The sequence below is a fragment of the Spea bombifrons genome, chromosome 5, assembly GCF_027358695.1.
Source record: "Spea bombifrons isolate aSpeBom1 chromosome 5, aSpeBom1.2.pri, whole genome shotgun sequence".
Taxonomy (NCBI): domain Eukaryota; kingdom Metazoa; phylum Chordata; class Amphibia; order Anura; family Pelobatidae; genus Spea; species Spea bombifrons.
In genome coordinates this window covers 104,184,629-104,204,729 of record NC_071091.1, presented here as the reverse complement: position 1 = coordinate 104,204,729, position 20,101 = coordinate 104,184,629, and the positions used below count along the sequence as shown (strand labels likewise).

At 40.6% G+C, this 20,101-nt stretch overlaps 1 protein-coding gene across 3 annotated transcripts in view; it reads right to left on the bottom strand.

The window, feature by feature from the left end:
• The window catches only part of PHF20L1 (PHD finger protein 20 like 1), a 34,141-nt gene extending 14,040 nt beyond the window's left edge, over positions 1-20,101 (bottom strand). For 2 of the 3 annotated variants that reach the window (XM_053466209.1, XM_053466210.1), the window contains exons 1-9: positions 19,944-20,101; positions 18,542-18,653; positions 15,187-15,358; positions 14,001-14,085; positions 12,823-12,911; positions 11,992-12,190; positions 11,050-11,175; positions 9,103-9,185; positions 504-705 (exon numbers count right to left, since the gene is read on the bottom strand). In XM_053466209.1, coding sequence (XP_053322184.1) covers positions 504-705; positions 9,103-9,185; positions 11,050-11,175; positions 11,992-12,190; positions 12,823-12,911; positions 14,001-14,085; positions 15,187-15,358; positions 18,542-18,624 — 1,039 coding nt within the window. In that variant the 5' untranslated portion in view covers positions 18,625-18,653; positions 19,944-20,101. Of the gene's footprint in view, positions 1-503; positions 706-9,096; positions 9,186-11,049; positions 11,176-11,991; positions 12,191-12,822; positions 12,912-14,000; positions 14,086-15,186; positions 15,359-18,541; positions 18,654-19,943 lie in introns of those variants that run through there. The other variant, XM_053466211.1, reaches the window with a different exon arrangement.

The following is a 20,101-nucleotide window of genomic DNA, read 5'->3' as shown; positions in this document are numbered from 1 at the left end:
CTAGTTAAATTAATTCTAGGATTTCAGCCCACAAAAAGAAAATTTGTTTTACAAGATAATTAATCTTCTTACAGACATCGCATAAAAAGAAAAGAAAGAAAAACGAAAAAAGAAAAGAAAAAGAATGGTTCGCGTTGATTGGTTAGCCAGTTTCTCACTCTCGCTAAAATTATTTTTTGATTGGTGTTAAATCCAGGAAGATTGGAGCGGGAAGGGTGAATATCCAGAAAGTCAGAACACGTGTTTACAAGATTATGAATATTTTGCTGAACCATTCGTAAAAATCACATAAAATACAGAACATTGTATGAAGTGTACCCCCCCTCCCCCGACAGAAGATAGGATCTCAAATTGTGTCGTTCTGAAATTAATTTGGATTTGTTTTGGGTTTCATTTTGGTAATATTACAGATTAGAATACATATCTCATTTTTATTCCCAAAGCCTCACTATATCTACTGATCAGAGGAGAAATAAAACTGGGCACAAGCGTCCGATCCTCGCCTTGCATTAAGTCTGGAGACACACGGGGTATGGGGGGTTTTTTACACCCTGGGACGTCTCCAGGTTCGCGTCTGTCTTTCTTGCTGCGAGCCTTCCCTGACGAGGGCAGCGCTGTCGGGAACAGCGTGGGTTTCAGTGTGATGCCAGAACGGCACATGTCAGCTTCATTGTGTTTCTGACTCTGAGGTTTGGGAGAAATCGCCTGAATGAAAGAAAATAATTTTATTGGCATTATTCCGCTTTTCTGCAAAAAAAAAAAAAAAAAAAAAAAAAAAACAGAACATGATTTCCTTTGAAGCACACAGATTAAATTTAAGGGGGTCAATATGGTTCATGTCAGGACACTTAATAACGATCTTAAAGAAAAGACCCCCGTTTGTATTTGTATAGTGTATTCGTACAAGAATGGTAACAATGGTTCCCTCTCAATGAATGTAACCATCTGAGAGGGAAGGGTCATCAATCTGAACTCTGAATTAAATCACTGGAACATAAAAAAAAATATTTCTATATTATATAGTCACATTTTAAACAGTTGAAAATGTATATAATGGATATACAGGAGAAAATGCAAAGCAATAAAAAAAATATAAAATTAAGCTAATCATCCTTCAAGATATTTTTAGTTATTGTAACACAATACTTTCCACTGAATAATGTAAAATTAGAAAAGTTTCCAAACGAGTCTTCTGAAGATTTTTGTGAAATAGGGTGACCCCAGCAACCATGTTTTCCAGGACATACAGTTTTCACATTTTGCTGAAAAGTTTAAGTGCTTCCCTGAAAAATACGGTGGACGTGATCACCCTAATTGGATAAAATAGATAAATAAAAGCAGAAGCAACGGATCAATATTTCTCTAACGGTATGTACTGGATTTTCTAAATAAGGCTTAATAACGGATAACCCGAGATTCCTGCTGTAATAGAAAAACACATCTGGATTTGATATTTTATATAGTTTAACTGAATTAGTTTAAGACTACCACACACTTTTGTGTTAATTCACTCTGGTCACAATCCTCCATTGTACAACTCTATACACCGTTCAAAGGTTTAGGGTCACTATTTCTGTCTGTCACATAATTGCAGTTTTCTAACCATCAATTGGCCTTTCATGAATAAACTCGGATAAGCAAACACAACGAGCCGTTGGAACACAAGAGTGATGGGTGGGATAAAGGCCCATTGGAACACAGGAGTGATGGGCGGGATAAAGGCCCATTGGAACACAGGAGTGATGGGCGGGATAAAGGCCCATTGGAACACAGGAGTGATGGGCAGGATAAAGGCCCATTGGAACACAGGAGTGATGGGAGGGATAAAGGCCCATTGGAACATAGGAGTGATGGGAGGGATAAAGGCCCATTGGAACACAGGAGTGATGGGAGGGATAAAGGCCCATTGGAACACAGGAGTGATGGGAGGGATAAAGGCCCACTGGAACACAGGAGTGATGGGAGGGATAAAGGCCCACTGGAACACAGGAGTGATGGGAGGGATAAAGGCCCACTGGAATACAGGAGTGATGGGAGTGATAAAGGGCCATTGGAAAACAGGAGTGATAAAGGCCCATTGGAAAACAGGAGTGATGGGAGGGATAAAGGCCCATTGGAACACAGGAGTGATGGGAGGGATAAAGGCCCATTGGAACACAGGAGTGATGGGAGGGATAAAGGCCCATTGGAACACAGGAGTGATGGGAGTGATAAAGGCCCATTGGAAAACAGGAGTGATGGGCGGGATAAAGGCCCATTGGAACACAGGAGTGATGGGAGGGATAAAGGCCCATTGGAACACAGGAGTGATGGGAGGGATAAAGGCCCACTGGAACACAGGAGTGATGGGAGGGATAAAGGCCCACTGGAACACAGGAGTGATGGGAGGGATAAAGGCCCACTGGAACACAGGAGTGATGGGAGGGATAAAGGCCCATTGGAACACAGGAGTGATGGGAGGGATAAAGGCCCACTGGAAACACAGGAGTGATAAAGGCCCATTGGAACACAGGAGTGATGGGAGGGATAAAGGCCCATTGGAACACAGGAGCGATGGGAGGGATAAAGGCCCATTGGAACACAGGAGTGATGGGAGGGATAAAGGCCCATTGGAACACAGGAGTGATGGGAGGGATAAAGGCCCATTGGAACACAGGAGTGATGGGAGGGATAAAGGCCCATTGGAACACAGGAGTGATGGGAGGGATAAAGGCCCATTGGAACACAGGAGTGATGGGAGGGATAAAGGCCCATTGGAACACAGGAGTGATGGGAGGGATAAAGGCCCATTGGAACACAGGAGTGATAAAGGCCCATTGGAAAACAGGAGTGATGGGAGGGATAAAGGCCCATTGGAACACAGGAGTGATGGGAGGGATAAAGGGCCTCTGTCCACCTATGAAGATATTCTATTAAAAATCAAATGTTTCCAGCTACAATAGTCATTTACAACATTAACCTCATCTGTGCTGGATTTCTGATCCACTTCATGTTATTTTCTTTCAAAAACTAGGATATTTCTAAGCCACCCCAAACTTTTGAACGGTACATAGCATCATCATGTTCTGCAGAGATGTACAATGGAGAAGAGTATAACAACTATAAAAAGCAGCTTGAGTGAAATTATGTAAATAAACTGGAAAAAATTTGTTTCCAAAGTGGATGCTGTATTTCAGTGGTAAATCTATCAGTAAAATAATCAAATTTTGAACTAACAAAACAAAAAATCCTAATAGTAAGAGTTGGTGGTGTTGGAAATCCATTATTTGTGCCGTAGTAGCTAATAAAAGAAGAAAAAAAACACGGATGCTGGCTTTTGAAGGGCAACTTGGCGGTATGAAGTAGCAACGGCTAAAAGAAAGGAGTTCAGGCATCCTGAGCACTAAAATTAAATACAGATACATATGGTGCATACATGTTCCGTCCACATGCCCACATGCTTTTATATTCTGAATGGCCACCGATACTTGTAGTCTATACGTTCGTGATGTATACTGTTACTTTAACAAAAAAAAAATTAGTAGCGGAACACCAAACTTTAAAGGGGGGGAATTTTTTTTTTTTTTTTTTTTTTTGGTAATTTTTTTTGTAGAATGAATTACAAAAAAGATATAAAAAGATCAGCATATTTAAAATAAAAATAAATAAATATGCCTTTGTAAAAAAAAAAAAAAAAAAAAAAACATTTAAATGAGAATATAAAAATAAAGAATAAAATAGAATTTTATGTTATAATCACATTCTAAATATGGAAAGTTGGCCAAACCTCTGAATTATAGGCGACTATACTGATAACAATAAAGTAATTCAAGTTGAAATGGTACAACATATTATACAAAAAGGCAGCGAAAAAAAAACCCAAAAACGTAGTATTTCACCCCAAAAAAACTGGTGTATTATGCGCGTGAGTGATCGAAATCTTCAGTACAGATAAGTTTGGAAACTTGGCACGTAACTTTCTGGCCTCCTCCGAGTAAGGCATTCTTCTATACACAGCGCAGCAAGTCTGTTCCCATTCCATCATGACTTCCAGCCGACCATAAAGTTTATCGATTTCCCAAGGAAACATCCGGCACGTTGATTATCGACTTTAAGTATCGTAGAAAACGATTGCACTCGCGAGGCGGATTTAAAGCTATAAGCTCACAAAAATTATAGCCACAACTCTTATACAAATTCATTTTATTGCACGTTTTCACACTAGTGAAAGGCATTAACTACAACAACTCAATCGCTGCTTACATTTTCAGCTCCATTATTGTTTCAGACAGAAAAACAGAACCAAAAGTCATTTTTTCCTTACGTCAGACGACACTCACAAGAAATATCCACCGGTTAACCACATATGCAGGTTAGCTCCCCCCAACCCCCCCCAATAAAAAAAAACAACACAGAATGCACATTGAGTGACCCTGTTTACAGTATGTTACAAATTTGTATTAAATGGGAAACATTAACCACAATAGAATAGTAATTGCGGTCTCTAAAAAGGAATTTAAAAAATGTGATTTTTAAAATTATTATTTTTTTCCATCCCATCACAATTTTTTTTTTTTTTTTTAAATAATAATAATAAAAAATGAACGAGACGTAACTGAGTCAGCGGCAAAGTGATTTCTCGCAGGAACCCGTGTCCCATTTTACAAAATAAAAATAGGAAAAGTGCAGTTTTGTTTAAAAATCAGTAAAAAGAGACAAATGGCTTGAGTCGTTGGTTTGTACGCATTGTGTTTGGATTACTGACCCACAGGTTTCTCTGTATATCACGAAAGCCGTGTCAAGTCCTTCAACGACTTGAAAGCTGAGGTTTGTGTTGCAAAGTTCCCTTTTTTTTGTAAGAAACACAATTTTTTTTATTTTATTACTTTTTAGCCCTACACGAGTTCCCATGTAAAACAATCACAATACTAATCAGCACATACAGAAACATTACATATGGCTCAAAGGGCACGGCAGGATTGGGATCCTGCCGGTAGATACCTGATGTTTCTTTTTTTTTTTCCCCCTTGCACAAGTTTGTTTTAAAAACTCACATAAAACTTCTCTGCTTATACAGCCGGGAAAGGAGGGGGGAGGGGCACGAATAAATCCCAGGGTTAGCAGACGGACATCTTGTAAGAGAGGCAAAACAACAAAACGAGGCAATATGTTGGCATTCTCTAGCAGATGTAATAACCAAGGAACCCGGTCATATAAAAACGACACAGTCCCAACAGAACGATTTCCCAAATATATACACCGTGCAAGAAAAGAATAACGGAAAACGGGAACGGGCTCTAATTTATACAGGAGCCCATATAATATGTTCATGTAAACATCAGTATATGTCACTGGCATGACACAGAATGGTCCGTGATAGTCACAATCACAAAGACACTGGATGTCCTGAACGCTTGTGTGATTTTACATTGTTTTTTCTACATTGTCCCCAAATAAAAAACGTTATAACCGTGAAGACTCCATCCTCTATATATCAGATAGATTGACAAATCCCGGGGGCCAGAAATCACCCCCAGTGCCCAGGAGGTATGCCTGGTAGGGCACCTAGGAACCCAATAACCAAGGCAGCCAGCGAGGTCACGTAACCGGCCTCATGTGACCCCATGATAGGGGGGCAGCGGTAGCAAGAGACAGGTCTCTGAGGTAAGAGGGATGGGGGTGTAGTGTGTGTGATTTAGTGTTAGAGTCAGTGTGCGTGTGTATAGTGTTAGAGTCAGTGTGTGAGTGTGTGCATGTATGTTTATGTGCATAAGTGTGGTGGAAATATGTGACTAAGGTGCTCGTGTGTTACTGTATCGTGTTAGAGTGTGTGAGTATGTTAAATATTAAAATTTAACACACGCTTATTATAAATTAACTTATTTAACTTACCAATTTATTAAATAGATGATATATATATGCCAAATATTGAATCTCATGATCAATATCAATTGAAAAAAAACATATGATAGGACATATTTAATATTTATAATATATTATATATAGGGACATAGGATGTTGGACCATCATTTAGAAGAGAGAGGGGAGATGTGAGCAAAATATTAAAATATGAAAGTAAGCATGAATGTGGGAAAGGAAAAATTGTCCCATACTTTTGAAGCTGGGCTCCTGAACCCAAACCAAATGTGTCAATCCCTGGCAGAGGCCATCCTAGTCATGCCAGTGTGCTCTTTGAGGGTAGAAGAGGAAAAGGTACTTAATATACACTATACATCACATATACGGGAACACACATACAAAAACGTCCTACCTACTTAAACACAGTGCACAGACCATTGTAGGAAATCATCTGTATAGGACTGTGTCTTCTTCGCATTACAGAGCACCTAGGTCAGGTTCCTACTGCTCCTATATGAATCCCAGACGCGACCAAGCTCTAGAATTAGTAAGACTGGAGTATGTCGAACGTTGTTTGTCCAACAATTAAACATGGAAAGAGCTATATTTCGATAAGTAGCTTGACCCTAAAGATCAAGGATTTAAATTAGTTGTTGGATCTTGGGCAATGATTTGGCCATCTATGTACCAGCGAGCTTCTGCCGGTGGGAGAGAAGGCCGTGTATAATGTATAATTAAAATCAGTGAGATTTCTCCAGTCTCCTCATAAATTGAACTTTACTCAATACAGGGCCAGCTCAGTTTTTCTTTGCTGGAGAAACCTGCTAGCATTGGTCCTTCATAATGAATAGCGAAGCGAAGGAGTTAAAGCACAACTCTCCAGTTGCAATAGTTTTATACAGTAGGACGTAAAAAGTTCCGCTGGCCATTGGGTTTGTTCCCAATGCCAGCACTAAACATGTCTACCTTCTAAGTGGTGCAAAATGAAGGTATTGAGAACCACTGTATACGATACTTTCATACCAAACCCCCGTGGGCTAAAATGAGTCTAGCCGTGTACAATGCCCTTTGCCTTGAAAGGGGCATTGGGAGCGACACCTTGGCAACCTATAGCATCAATCTGTTGATCAAATACAGATGTTATTGTCTATCGGTGGAGTCCACATCCCCACCAAGACTAATAGTTTAGAGACCGTCTGTCATTCCTTTTAGAGACCATTTTACCAGAGGAAAGACTGTTACTAATTTGTATTATGTAGAAGCCATTAGAGGAAAGGAGTTTGAAGTGTGAATCTGATGAAGGGAAAAAACAGTTTTTTTTTTCCCTGAGCTAGCCACATGCACATATATTGAAGAATAAATAAGATTTAAATTATGTTCTTCTACACAGTGATTTATTCTGGCACAGGCGGCTTGGGGCGGCTGCTCAAGGACCTTTAACAGGGGAGATCTTTGATCTTCTCAACCGGCTCAATTACACTACGGAGGCCGTGCCGGCTCATAGTCTGGATCCTTTAAGAAACTGAGCGCCTGGATGAGGTCATATCCCTGCGCTCTGTGTCTTAAAGGCACGGCGTGCCTTTTAAGGCAGTACAGACGAGGAGATGGCAGCTGGGGACACTGTCCTAGAGCAGGGCAGAGGGGTAAATGCATTGCTGCTCCTACATATTCTGATAAATATAGAATCATAGAAAGTGCCCCCATCTAGTCTGCCTGTTTCTCCAGATATAAATACTGTATTAACCTCTACCATTTTCTTGGGGGCAGTTTCCTTTATTTACCTCTCGGTAATGTAAAACGTCCATACATCAAACCGACCCTCTACACTAAACAAAGAGTTAAAAGGAACAGATAAGTAATTCTTCCATCTCTGAATCAAACAGAACTCCCCCTCCACCAGAGTCGCAATGTAGAGCAAAGGGGTGATAGAATTGGGTGCTTGGCTCGGCCACCTTAGACTTGATGCTGTGTTAGCCTGCTTAATAAGCAGCAGGGATCAGAACGCGTGCGTGTGCATGTGCATCTTCATGCCGACCCGGTCAGTACCCTGAATTTACAAAGCTTGTTGTATCCTGCATTGTGCACGTAGGTTTACTGAAGTCTATTCTGTAAGCTCTGTACAGCAGCACGCGTCTTATAGAGATATGTGAAAGTTATTAGTACATTAAACAATTTTTAATATCGTTACTAGGGATTTCAATGAATCTGACCCCGGAAAGGGGAGAGCTTGGAGACGTCCAGGCTCCATATGGGAGCACAAGCCATAAATTAAAGTCTGGCATCCCGCATTCACTAAGATCTGTCACAGATATGAGGACAGAGCAATTAAATAAATCACACCAATAAACCAGCATCTTACCCACGCTACACAGAATTCACTGGACACACCGGTTACTCTACAATGCAAACCTAAAGAGATCAAACACGTTTTTGCCTTTGCATGATGTCAGACACGTTGGGTTTTAAAAATCCAATTCACTCATTTTTTTTGTGACATAAGATCACAATTCACATTTCAAGCATAAAAGGTATAGGATGGAGAGCATTTTTCGACTTGTTTAAAATAATTAGCATATTAGAAATCAGCACAGATAAAGGTGACAGTGTTAAACAGACTCATAAAGGCCTGCTCAGAAGAGCTTACAATCTAATTTTGGTGCCAAGAGCATATCACAATAAAAACTTGTCAAAGTTCACAAGAGGACACTCACCGACAATGGGTTTTTCCCTCAGACCCTGAAGCTACTCATCAAAAGAAGCCGTTTGCTTAAAACATATTATACCTCTGATATTCTCAGTTTTATTATTAGTAGTATTATACTAATATGGGTTTAACCCCCGAGTCCCTGCCACAGTGAGTTTGACAGCATGATCCCAATGGGTTAAAAAAAAAAAAACCCAGATAATGTCAAAACTCATCAACAGGCACTACAATGGTAAGAAACTAGCTGGAGGATTACAGGATGAGTAACCTGCCTCCATGTTGCTGGAGACTAAATCCACTCCGTGTTTTCCCACTGCTGGTCCATGGCGCGTACCAAGTTCCAGCAGCTTGGAAAACCAGGAGCGGATTCCAGCCCCGACAAGATGGAGGGCGGTCGGCAACAGCAAAAGTGTAAACCAGGCTTACGACATCTGCAGCTTGAAAGCTTTGCACCAGAATCAGGCACTGACTTTAGGGATCTGCGATTAGGTGGAGTAAGTTACAGCCCTGTCCAGGGTCCCTGCTGAGATCTTGCAAAAGAATCACACCCCATTTCATACCTCCTCCAGCCTCGATGCCTTTTCAGTGGGGTGTTCCTTCTTTTCTGTGTCATCCAACACAACTGCTTTAGATGCCAACAAACCTTAAACAGAAGAAAAAAAGGGGCAACTACGTAAAGAGGAAAAAAAAAAAGAAAAAGCCTCCAGGCTACAAGGGCATTTGAATTCAGTTTTAAATAAAAATATAGGACCATTACATAATATTTATAAAGCACCATAATACTTCAGAAGCTCTGTTCGAGAGAGTAGAAATTTTTATTAAAAAGCGACAACTCAAATTATATGTAAATTATGAAAAATAAAAGGGACAATACTTAATTAAATGATAAATTGTATACAGGGCCGGCCCGACAATGGAGCCAAGTGGGGCAACCGCTCCAGGCGGCACTTTGCCGCCCCAAGCCCTTTTTTTTTTTTATTTATTTTTTTTTAAAGCGAAAGAGAGGGGCGCTGAGTGGTTTTTGCTTACCAAGCTGTCAGTAACTGCTCGGCGCCCCTCTCTCCTCTGCGGCGAGTCTCCCTGTTCGTTCTCGGTGCCGGCTTGTAATGCTGAGTGCCGGAAGATTTCCGGCGCTCAGCATTACAAGCCGGCACCGAGAACTGCTGAAAGGTAAGTACAAGGGGGCGGGGGGGCGGCAGGGACGGAGGGAGAGGAAGGGTAGATAAGGGAAGGGGGGGGGCGGCATTTTAAAATTCGCCCCAGGCGGCATTTTGCCTTGGGCCGGCCCTGATTGTATAGCATAATTAAAAAAGCATTAATACAAATTAAGACATGGAGTACAGAAGAAGATGGTTCTAAATAAACCAGTATTTGGGAACACATTTAAAGATGAATACAAAAAAAAAAAAAATAGTCTCCCAGTTAAACCAGTCTATAAAGTTAAGCAATTATTTAGAATGCTAATAAAGCTAAGTTAAAGAGGAAATGGTTAAAACAAGTATGAAGTGAGAAAACAGGTTCTTATCTGCTGACTGTTTCAATCATTATATAGGTTTAGGGAAAAACATACCAGCTTATTGTATTAACCTTTAAATGTGTCTTAAGAGTCCAATCGGACGCGTTCATATCAAAGCCGCGCAACTCCGGCCCTCAAGGGCCCCAAACAGGCCACACATTTTGGATACCCCAGCTTCAGCTGAAACATCTCAATTCAAAGTCAGTCCGGGATACACAGAATTCCTGTTTGTTGTCCCCCGAAGGCTAGAGTTGTTTCAAGCGCTTTAATTGGAAAGCCATATATTGCAGGGATGCACAAGAAGACCGAATACAACTAAAACCACGATACGGACTAAAGCGGATTGGACCCGGCGTTCAAAGAGGTTGGAGGAGCATCCTTTGAGGGCCACCAGCTGGACAAGACTGCATAGAACAGGCATTGAGAGTGGCACTAAACACAAAGCACCATGTGTGAAGATGGAACCAAGTTCGAGGGTATTAAAATATAGAAATTATTTTTAATACAAATTTAATATTGCTTAATTCCATGGCTAGTACTCAACTAGTAGCGGTAAAAGCCGTTTTAAAGGATTAACTGTACATACGGTGTTCTTAAAGTGTGACCAAGTATCCCTAATAGGGGCACTCAGTCATGGTTGTAATACTTGCTGTGTTCCAGCCACAAAATAAAGTTCTAAGATTCAATTCATGAATGATTTCTTAAGATATTATACTTTTTATAGCTCTGTAACTAGAATTTTCAGGGTATTTTCTCCTCTCGGGACACGCTCCTGACTCTCCTTGCAAGAGCATCTACATACAACATATACATTATTATTATTGATTGTTTTATATAGCACCATCTAATTCCATAGCGCTGTACTACACATAAGCATGCAGAGAGAAGGACTTGAAAGTAATGCGCTCTTAATGCTTTAAACTACGTGTAGGTGCCGTTGTACCGGAGGCAGAACGCAGTGACAGACCGGGCCGGATGGATTTCCCGTTACCTGTAATTTTGTTCAGACGGGCCCGCTTTGCTTGGAAAGAACTTGCTTGACTAATTTTCCTCTTTAATAAAATTTCATCGTCTTGCTGCTGTTGAGGAGTCATTGGAACTTCATCCACCGCAATTTCTAGTTTGAACCAAAAAATAAATAAATATATAATTATATATAAAATTAAATTCACAAAACTGAATCACATCAGTTTGACGATTTATTCAACAGCAATTTGGAATTATTTCTCTACTTCCAATAAAGTACACATTCTGCACATGCTCAGTAGCGCCCCAATCACAGGCAATCACGTTAGCGGAAAAATGATACGAGTATAAGTAGAATGCATAGGATTGGCTGCTGATACTCCCACTTCCTGGTTTCCGCAGAGGCAGCTGGGGAGGAGGAAAACCAGACAAAAGTCTAATTTTCATTCTCCAACAAGTAAAGAACACCTGCACCAATATCCACTGAAATCCCTTCAAAATGAACTCCAGTATGCATTAAAAACTGACTTTTGGAGACCTTACTGTCCCTTTAGGAGTGATATAAATTGCCTCTGTTGTGCTGTATGTGAGCCGCTCTATCATGTTTTACTAGGCTTGCCCCAAGATACTGTACAGGTATTTACAGGGATGCTAATATCCCCGGTACTAGACAATCATGTGCAAGTAGAATTGATAGAGGTTATATCAACAGTGGGATCGTGGGAAAGAATTGTGCATAAAAAACGCCCTGGCTAGGTCTTTGATGGTTGTCAGGGCAACAAAACGGAACTTTGAAGAACTTGATCGCTAACCATTAAATAAATATAAAATTCCGTAACCGATATATTTAAGCAGACCCAGAGCTGTGTGTATCGGATAGTACAATTATTTCAAAGAGCTGTAATCCACAGACCATGCATGTGGCAGCAGCTACCTGAACCAAAGAGATGGGAGAAGGATTTCATACCGAGGTTTCTACTGGAGGTTGGTTCTTCCTCGTGGAAAAGGTCGATGGATTTACTTGGGTAAGGTTCTTCTTTCTTGGATGACATTCTACTCCACTTTCTTTCCTCCTTGTCTTTATTGCTGTTTGCGCTTGTCCTGGGTTTGTTGGCAGGTTTATTCTTCGCAGCAGCCGCTGCAGCTTTTACCAGCGCTATCCAATCCTTAAAAAAAAAAAACATGTATGTAGAACTAAACAACATTTCTCACCAAGGTTAACTATTTGGGCAAAAAAAAAATGCATTCTTTGTTCAGTGGTCATAACGTAAAAAAACAAACAAACAAAAAAAACAGGGTCAGAGACTAAGACATAATAGCAAGGAAGTTTTACTTTGCTGAGAGACTGCTAGATAAGTAGAACAGCCTCCCAGCAGAAGTGGTATCAGAGTGAGGGGAAGTTAAACATGCATGATATAAATGTTTGACTCCTGAATCTAAGACGAGACAAACGACTGCTTAAGGTCCAAGTCTTTCACGGCAAAATAAAATGATGCTTCTTATCTGCCATGAAATTCTGTCATACACACAGATATCTGTGTGAATGTATGTGTGTGAATGTATGTGTGTGAATGTATGTGTGTGAATGTATATATATGCTTGCCTTTCCGCATCAATACTAACCCAGCAAAGTCAAGCTTAAAACCGATTTTGGAATGAAGAATATTTTGCCCGTTGTATCGAACATTTACCACCTTATGGTTTTCGTTGTCGCATTAACGGGGTTATGCATCGGAATGAATTTCATGGACATGCCAGCCAGCAAGACTTATGAATTGCGCCCCTTGTCTTTTCTTACCTGGCCTTTTGCATCTTCCGGCATGTATTTGATGTGCGTTTTTTTCAGGCACCTTATGACTCCGTCGTAAAACTGCACAGTGTACGTTCCTGAAAGGGACCGAAGCACGAACACTGAATAAATAATACACAGGCGGTACGGAGGAGACATGTCATGGATTAAACACCGATGGTTTCATGTATAATCGTTAACTACATTAAGATTGTTTATCACTTTAACGTGAAAATGTTGACCGTCCTCAATACACAATGCGAAACACCTATGACCTAAAAAGTCAAATCAACCATATATATATAGCCAGCAAGTCGCCTTACAACTAAAAAGATTTGATTATTTGCACTGCTGTCCTGGTAAAAAGAAACCTATTTTTTTTCTTTACCAAATGTTCTCTTTTTAAGGCTCACCAATTACCGTTCTGACACACGGTGGCCTTAAAAGTCATCACTATGTTGTTTTAAAAATCTTATAGTCGTACTGTCATACGCACCTTGTCTACCATCATCACCACCGATAAGAGGAAATACCAGTTGTATAGCGTTACTGCGTACGACCCGACTGGTTTTGCTATAGTAATTCTGCTGTCTGTGATTGGATTTAAACTATTGAAAACATAGCATTTCATCTTCTATGGGTTTTTATGCTCACGTGCGATTCCGTCACCTAAAATAGGCTTTCAGAGTTTCTGTGGAATATCGTGCCCCCCCAACTGTCCCGCTTTGTGCAGGACAGTCCTAACTTTGCCACTTTATCCTCTGAGCTCCGTGGGACAGCCGTATTTGGGACCAATCTCATGCATAATTGTGCCCTCTACCCCCGACACCACGGTTTGCTTGGGTGGAAGCGCATTTCCTCCCCGAGGCGTATCGGATGGATATATATATCTATATGTTGTATATTGTTCTTCTTCTAGCTTTTGTTGAATCACACTTTTCAACCCCAAATATGCAGAGCTTGAAAACTGAACAGCTTAGGGGCTCTATTCACTTAGACTGAAGCTGGCCAAAGCGAACCCAAAAGGGTATCGTTTGGGCACAGACTAGATGGGCTACAAAAAAAAAAAAAAAAACTTTTTATAGGCTGACAAATTCTGTTTCTATAGGAACTGCATAAAATTTAAGAGCAAGAAACATAAAGCTCAGACTTTTCCCAGGAAATGAAACGACCGAGCAGACGCATACCTTCATTGTTTATAGCCTCTATCTTAGCAGGATAATAACGGCAGTCAGTCCAACGAGCCAGCACCTCCTCTCCTTCCTTGAAATCCTGTTCCCCAAAAAAAGATTCAAAAAAATATATATATTGAAACCGATTAATAAATAATAATACATACATAATAATAAATACATAAATATCTACGTATATGGCACAGTTTGATTCATTTTGCGGCATTACCGATACCATTAAAAACAATACATGGATGTAGATGGTGTCGCCTATTGACCTTTTAATCTCTATTTGTAAAAAGTCAGGTATCAACAAATTGTTGGTCTATTGAACTCAATAAAAAAAAATGATTTTCAGCAAAAAAAAAAGTTTATTAAATATATAAATATTAATAACAGTCTGTTCCCAAGAACATTTATACTGGCGCCCCAGGTAATCTTCAGCTATTTCTGGGTTCATAATTCAACATGTTGAGAAAGCAAGAAGGAGATGAAATGGTCGAAGTGGACCACAGACCATACTGGCAGATACCGAGATATCTCAGGAGGAACTTGACCCGAACCTGTTCCAGTGAGGATCGCCCTGCTCTGACACAGGTGAGTTTACTCAATCCCGTGATCATTCGTATCACAAAGTGTGTGCAAGCAGCATCAGTTTAGCCACAAAGTTATACAAATGTATCATTATGCATCTCCTCCCAAGAAATACAATTTGAATATAACCGTGTAAAAGTGTAATTGGAAGAAAAACAAAACAAAAAAACAAACAAAAACACTATCGAATTATAGACTGACGAAGAAACTAATGATATCGCACTTAGAAACCCAGAGATGTGAATGGCGTCAAGTCCTTTTTAACATAGCAGCCGGTGTTCTGGGTCAGCGGATGTAAGCACTATATAAGATTGTAAATATGCTATATAATCAAAATGCCGACTAAATGTCCTCTCATGCTTGCCTAAGAAGTTAATATCTAAAAGAAAAAAAGCTTAATTATACTAGGAAAATGTTTGTTAGCAACCAGGTGACCTCATTTATTATGCAAGATCCATTTAATTTACATACAGGAACCGCTAATGACTTTAATCCAAAGACGTTCCACCAGCCAATGGGTTTCTTTAGACACCATAGCGGTCTTGCGCATCCCAACTGAGGACTTTGCTCACGCGCTAAGTAATAACCGATTTGGTAACAGACTCACATATATTTCTTCGTCTTCATTCGGGGCTTCTTTCCTTAACGCAGGCTTCTCTAAAGGACGGATCCGGGTGCTGTCCCAGGGTATCCACTCGTCGTAACGACTACTCCATCGCTCAAAATGGATTAGTATTTTCCCTTCTTCATAATCAATCTTCTCTATCTTTGATGGATACCTGCATTCAGAAACCACAGAGACGATTAGAACGCACATTCAGCCATCGCGTGGGTCCGACATTCAAAACATAAAACATTATTCGCTGACTGGGGAGAACGGTTTTAAGGATAAAACATACTATAATAAAACACTTAAAGGTGCTGTTCCATCTACTCAGCTGAATTTACCATTTTAATAACTAAATGCATTATAAGTAACATAATTCTTCATTTATGATTTTTGCTGTGGATTTTTCACACAAAGTTGGGTACTACCAGGCCCCTGCCATAGAAACCAAAGGTTAGATCAGTGCTCTTTTAACAAACATTTAAGAGAGAAAAAAAAATGGTTTTGTTTGCATGTCTATTTATCAAGCGCTTTTTAAAATGTATTTATTTTAAACCACATTAAGGATCACGGCTAAAAACACTTTTTGATTACTGGAATTACCCTGAAAACCACAAAAAAAAATATTACTTGTAAAACACGACCAGAAATATTACCAGGAACAAAAGAAAGGCACAGAGTCAGTGTTTTGCGTATAAGGATGTTTAAATTAACGCATTAAGCGCCCGGCTTTCTGGGCCAAACCATTACAGCGACTTCGTGGAAGCAGAAACTTAGAACCATTCCACAGTCCTTAATTTTAATAGAGGGTCACATAATTCATTTTGTAGGACCAAAGAAAATCTGTCACGTTAATGAGTAATTTCTACTAATGAATTGCTTCTAAAGATTAAAGTGTATTTAGCCACCGGTTCTAGCTAAAGAAGCGGACGTGTTAATTGTTAAGCCACGCTGCACGTTTATTTGTAGTACGCAATCATTTAAAGCCAGTAAATGTCTTTAGATGTTTTTTACATTTACAGGAGGACTAATTTCTCTACAATCTATAAGAAGTAGAGCAATGTTTGACATCTCCCTGGTCTGCTGCTCCTAACCTCTATACTGCGCCCAATAGTTACTGCGCTTCAGTCTGTCACAAGGAAACATCAATTAGCCTTATAAATGTAAACTTGGATCAGCGAACACCACGTGCCATTGGAACACAGGAGTGATGGGAGTGATAAGGGGCCATTGGAACACAGGAGTGATGGGAGTGATAAAGGGCCATTGGAACACAGGAGTGATGAGTGATAAAGGGCCATTGGAACACAGGAGTGATGGGAGTGATAAAGGGCCATTGGAACACAGGAGTGATGGGAGTGATAAAGGGCCTCTGTACGCCTATGAAGAGATTCCATTAAAAATCCGGCTACAATAGTCACTTACAACATTAACCCCGTCTGCCCTGTATTCCGGATCCATTCCATGGCATTTTAATAGACAAAATGTGCTTTTCCTTTTAAAAACCAGACAAACCAGTCACCCTAGATGTTTGAACAGTATATATATATTCTTTCCATCAAGAAAAAACAAATACAATACAGTACTGTGGCAGTTGTAGTCTACGAAAGCTGCGACGGAACACACACATGGAACACAATGCACACGGATCATGTATAACTCAATGATCAAAACACCCAGTGCATGGGATAGCAGGGAGCGGGAATTATTATTTTTCTATCACACGGTGACGGGATATATGGGTTTCGGACTGCGCCGCCTTAGTGTTAGGGTTGCCTCATTTTTACGTTAAATAGAAATGACCTGCAGACCCGAGATTTGGTGAAAGCAACGTTAAAATCCAGGTACAAGTGCATTTTTGTGATCTTGCTTCTAGGTTTGGTGAAGCTGAGCTGCCGTGGCTAACCTAAAACCCATTATTGGATCCAGCACTGAATACTATGTTATCAGTCTAATGTCCCAGCTTTAGGTTATTCATAATGTATATTTCTGAGCTATGACAGTACATCAGACATCCTCCGAAGGCATAGCTAAGAAATATGATGCAAGGATTGCTTAATTTCCTTAGATCATTCAGTAAAAGTTGGACTGGAAGTTCAAGTACGATGGTGTAACTCGGCTTGCATGACTGGAAGAGCATCTGGTGATAATCACATAACATCTTAGGACAAGGCAGCAGTTAAAAATGTGATGTAGCACGAGTTGATGTTTTAGCTCAAACTTCACTAAGAAAATAAAAAATGTAGTCCAGGGTAACAAGTTGGTGGGGGGGATTAGGAACGCAGCAACCCAAGAATAAAGCGAGGATGAGATAGGGGTAGACTCGCGGTATTAATGAGCTTCGCCTATAGTGTTATGAGGCATATGCTCAGAAACGAAAACGGTGTTTTCTCCAGTTTTCTAGCGTTTCTCCTACGAGATGCATGTAATATAGCTGCATTCTAACATGGTTAACAGAAGGCCAAAACTAGTCATACTAACTGTCCTGCGTCGTCATCGCGGAACTCGTCTGGCCTAATATAAAAAGTGGAAAGGAATGAGCAGACCTAGAGCGCAAATAAAAATAACAGCATAAACGAAAGGAAAAAAGCGAGAGAAAGCGCTAGTACAAAATAAAACAAAAAAAACAAGGAAACATATTATTGATACCAAATGTTTGGTCCTTTTTAGGCATATATTGAATTCCAATACCAAAATTGTATTAATGAGCAATGAAAGTGAAAATATAATTGCTTTTTAAACTTCTGCTGAAAATCTAATGACCATTATTAACCCCTTAAGGACAATGGGCAGTGCCAAAACCCATTGAAAACAATGCATTTTGAGCCCGTACATGTACAGGCTTTGTCATTAAGGGGTTAATTTTCTTTTGGATATTCAGGATAATAGCCACATGTTCACTGCTAAATGCAAGTACTTAAATAAAAATGACCCTTGCTATTTGTAGTTGCTGCTTTAGTATGTTTCAGTCTGCTGTCTCGGTCTTAGGTATTTGTGATAGTAGCTTTATAGATAAAATGCAGAGTTGCAGATGATCTTTAGCACTACAGATTCACGTACATTCGGCTAAAAGAATGCATATAGAGCTTAGAAGGTAGGTTACGTCTTGTGCCGAGTAGGATTCTTATAAGGGGGGGCATTAACATTAAACGTCCTGGCTGTGCTTCTGGAGTAAGTCTGAACTGAAAAATATCAATCAGATGGGTTTAAAATGAAAAAAAACAGATGTGACAGTTGGTTCTCAGTGCTGGTCCAGTTGCGCTTTTGTCTTAGGACAGACGCATGAAATCCAGTAGTATGTAAACGGTTTATTTAATGTGACACGTAAAAAAAAATAATCGATTAACATGAATACCATTTCTGTAAGTAATCTTGTGCTTCCAACCGTGCGCCAATCTCAAAAGCAATTCCAGGGCGATTCGGAGGCTTCTTACTCATCGTAGCCCCTTTCTCTAGGATTCAACTTCCTAGGGCATAAAAACACAAGTATTTACATGTTTGTAATGTAGGGAACACAATAAACATGACACGTAATGGTAACATTTTGAGGAGCATGTGCTCTACCAGCTCATTAATAAAAATGCACACAAAAAAAAAAGTGTCAGAATAAACCTTTGATCACAAATGTTCTAGATGTTATTGGAAAGGTTTTCGCCTCCAGCCAAGGACGCTCAATGGACGGAAACCTCGTTTGCACTGAAATCACGGTGTGCCGGGTACTCATCTGAGAGTTTACTGAGCCTACTGCACACCCCTTTCCAAGGTCGCTCGGTCACGGCGTTCTATGTAGACGTAGCAGCGGTCTGAGCCCTTTTCTAGCCCAGACATCCACGGCCCACAAATTCAGCAGTCTTCACGTTGCAATACAAGCCTTTGGTCAACATCGTTTTGGGGGAGGGGGGTCACTCGCCACGCAATAACTATGAATAGCTGCTCCCAACCGACCAATAAACATCCAAGCGGGACTTTGCTAAAGCAGCCTTTTTGGATTCCCCCAAATACAGACACTTACTCGTAGAAGACGAGTCGCCCCCTAGAATCGCAAATTACAGAAGGCTTAACTTGTAACAGCGCAGATCAGACAGCCTCCCTTAACGTTCCAGGATATTACCAGGTGTAACTATTGTATTTTATGAATGGGCAGAGGTTGCCTGCCAGACACCTTGGGAATAGGTTCTTGCTGTCATCATTATCCTTGGTGACAGTTATATCAGTTATATAACGATATATTTACCGTTTAACACTTTAAGACTCTCCGCTTGGAGAGAAGCACTGGCACCTGCAAATTAACCCTTTGCTTACTGCCTTGTATTTAATATTGATGTTACTTGTTTTGTGTCAAAGTACTTAATGATCCCAGTAAACAATCGGAGCTCAGACTGGACATATATACTTAACAGCCATCAATGGTTCTATACATAGAGATATAGGAAGCACTGAAGGGTATGGACGTGCGTTAAAAGTGAGTTAGTGCCGGGGCTGGACTTCCCAAACTAACACAGAGAGACCCCCAACTCATCCTCCCAGTCCAGATGCCAGAGACCCCTCCCTTCTGCGCTCATCGCCCGAGTTGCCCCAGCCTCTCCAGTAAAGGCCACAGATAAATGTGCCCCTGCGGCCCTGTCATATCTTATTACCAGTTCAAGCCAACTGCGGACCCATGCTGTCCCTAGCAAAACCTGCACCTTTCCCACGTCTCCCGTTACAGGCTCCGTGTCCCGTTTCTCGCTCGCAAAGCCCCTTCTACTTGTTCTCACCCCGGCTCTGCTGTGCTCCCGACCCCGGGACTGCTTGCTCCCCGCAGGGTACTCTTTGGTCCCCAGTCTCGGTTCGGGGGGGACGGCTTAATCTCCAGAGAACCTCATCCTTCCAGGAGCGCCTCAGTCTTACCCCCGTAGCTCCCAGAGATCCCTCT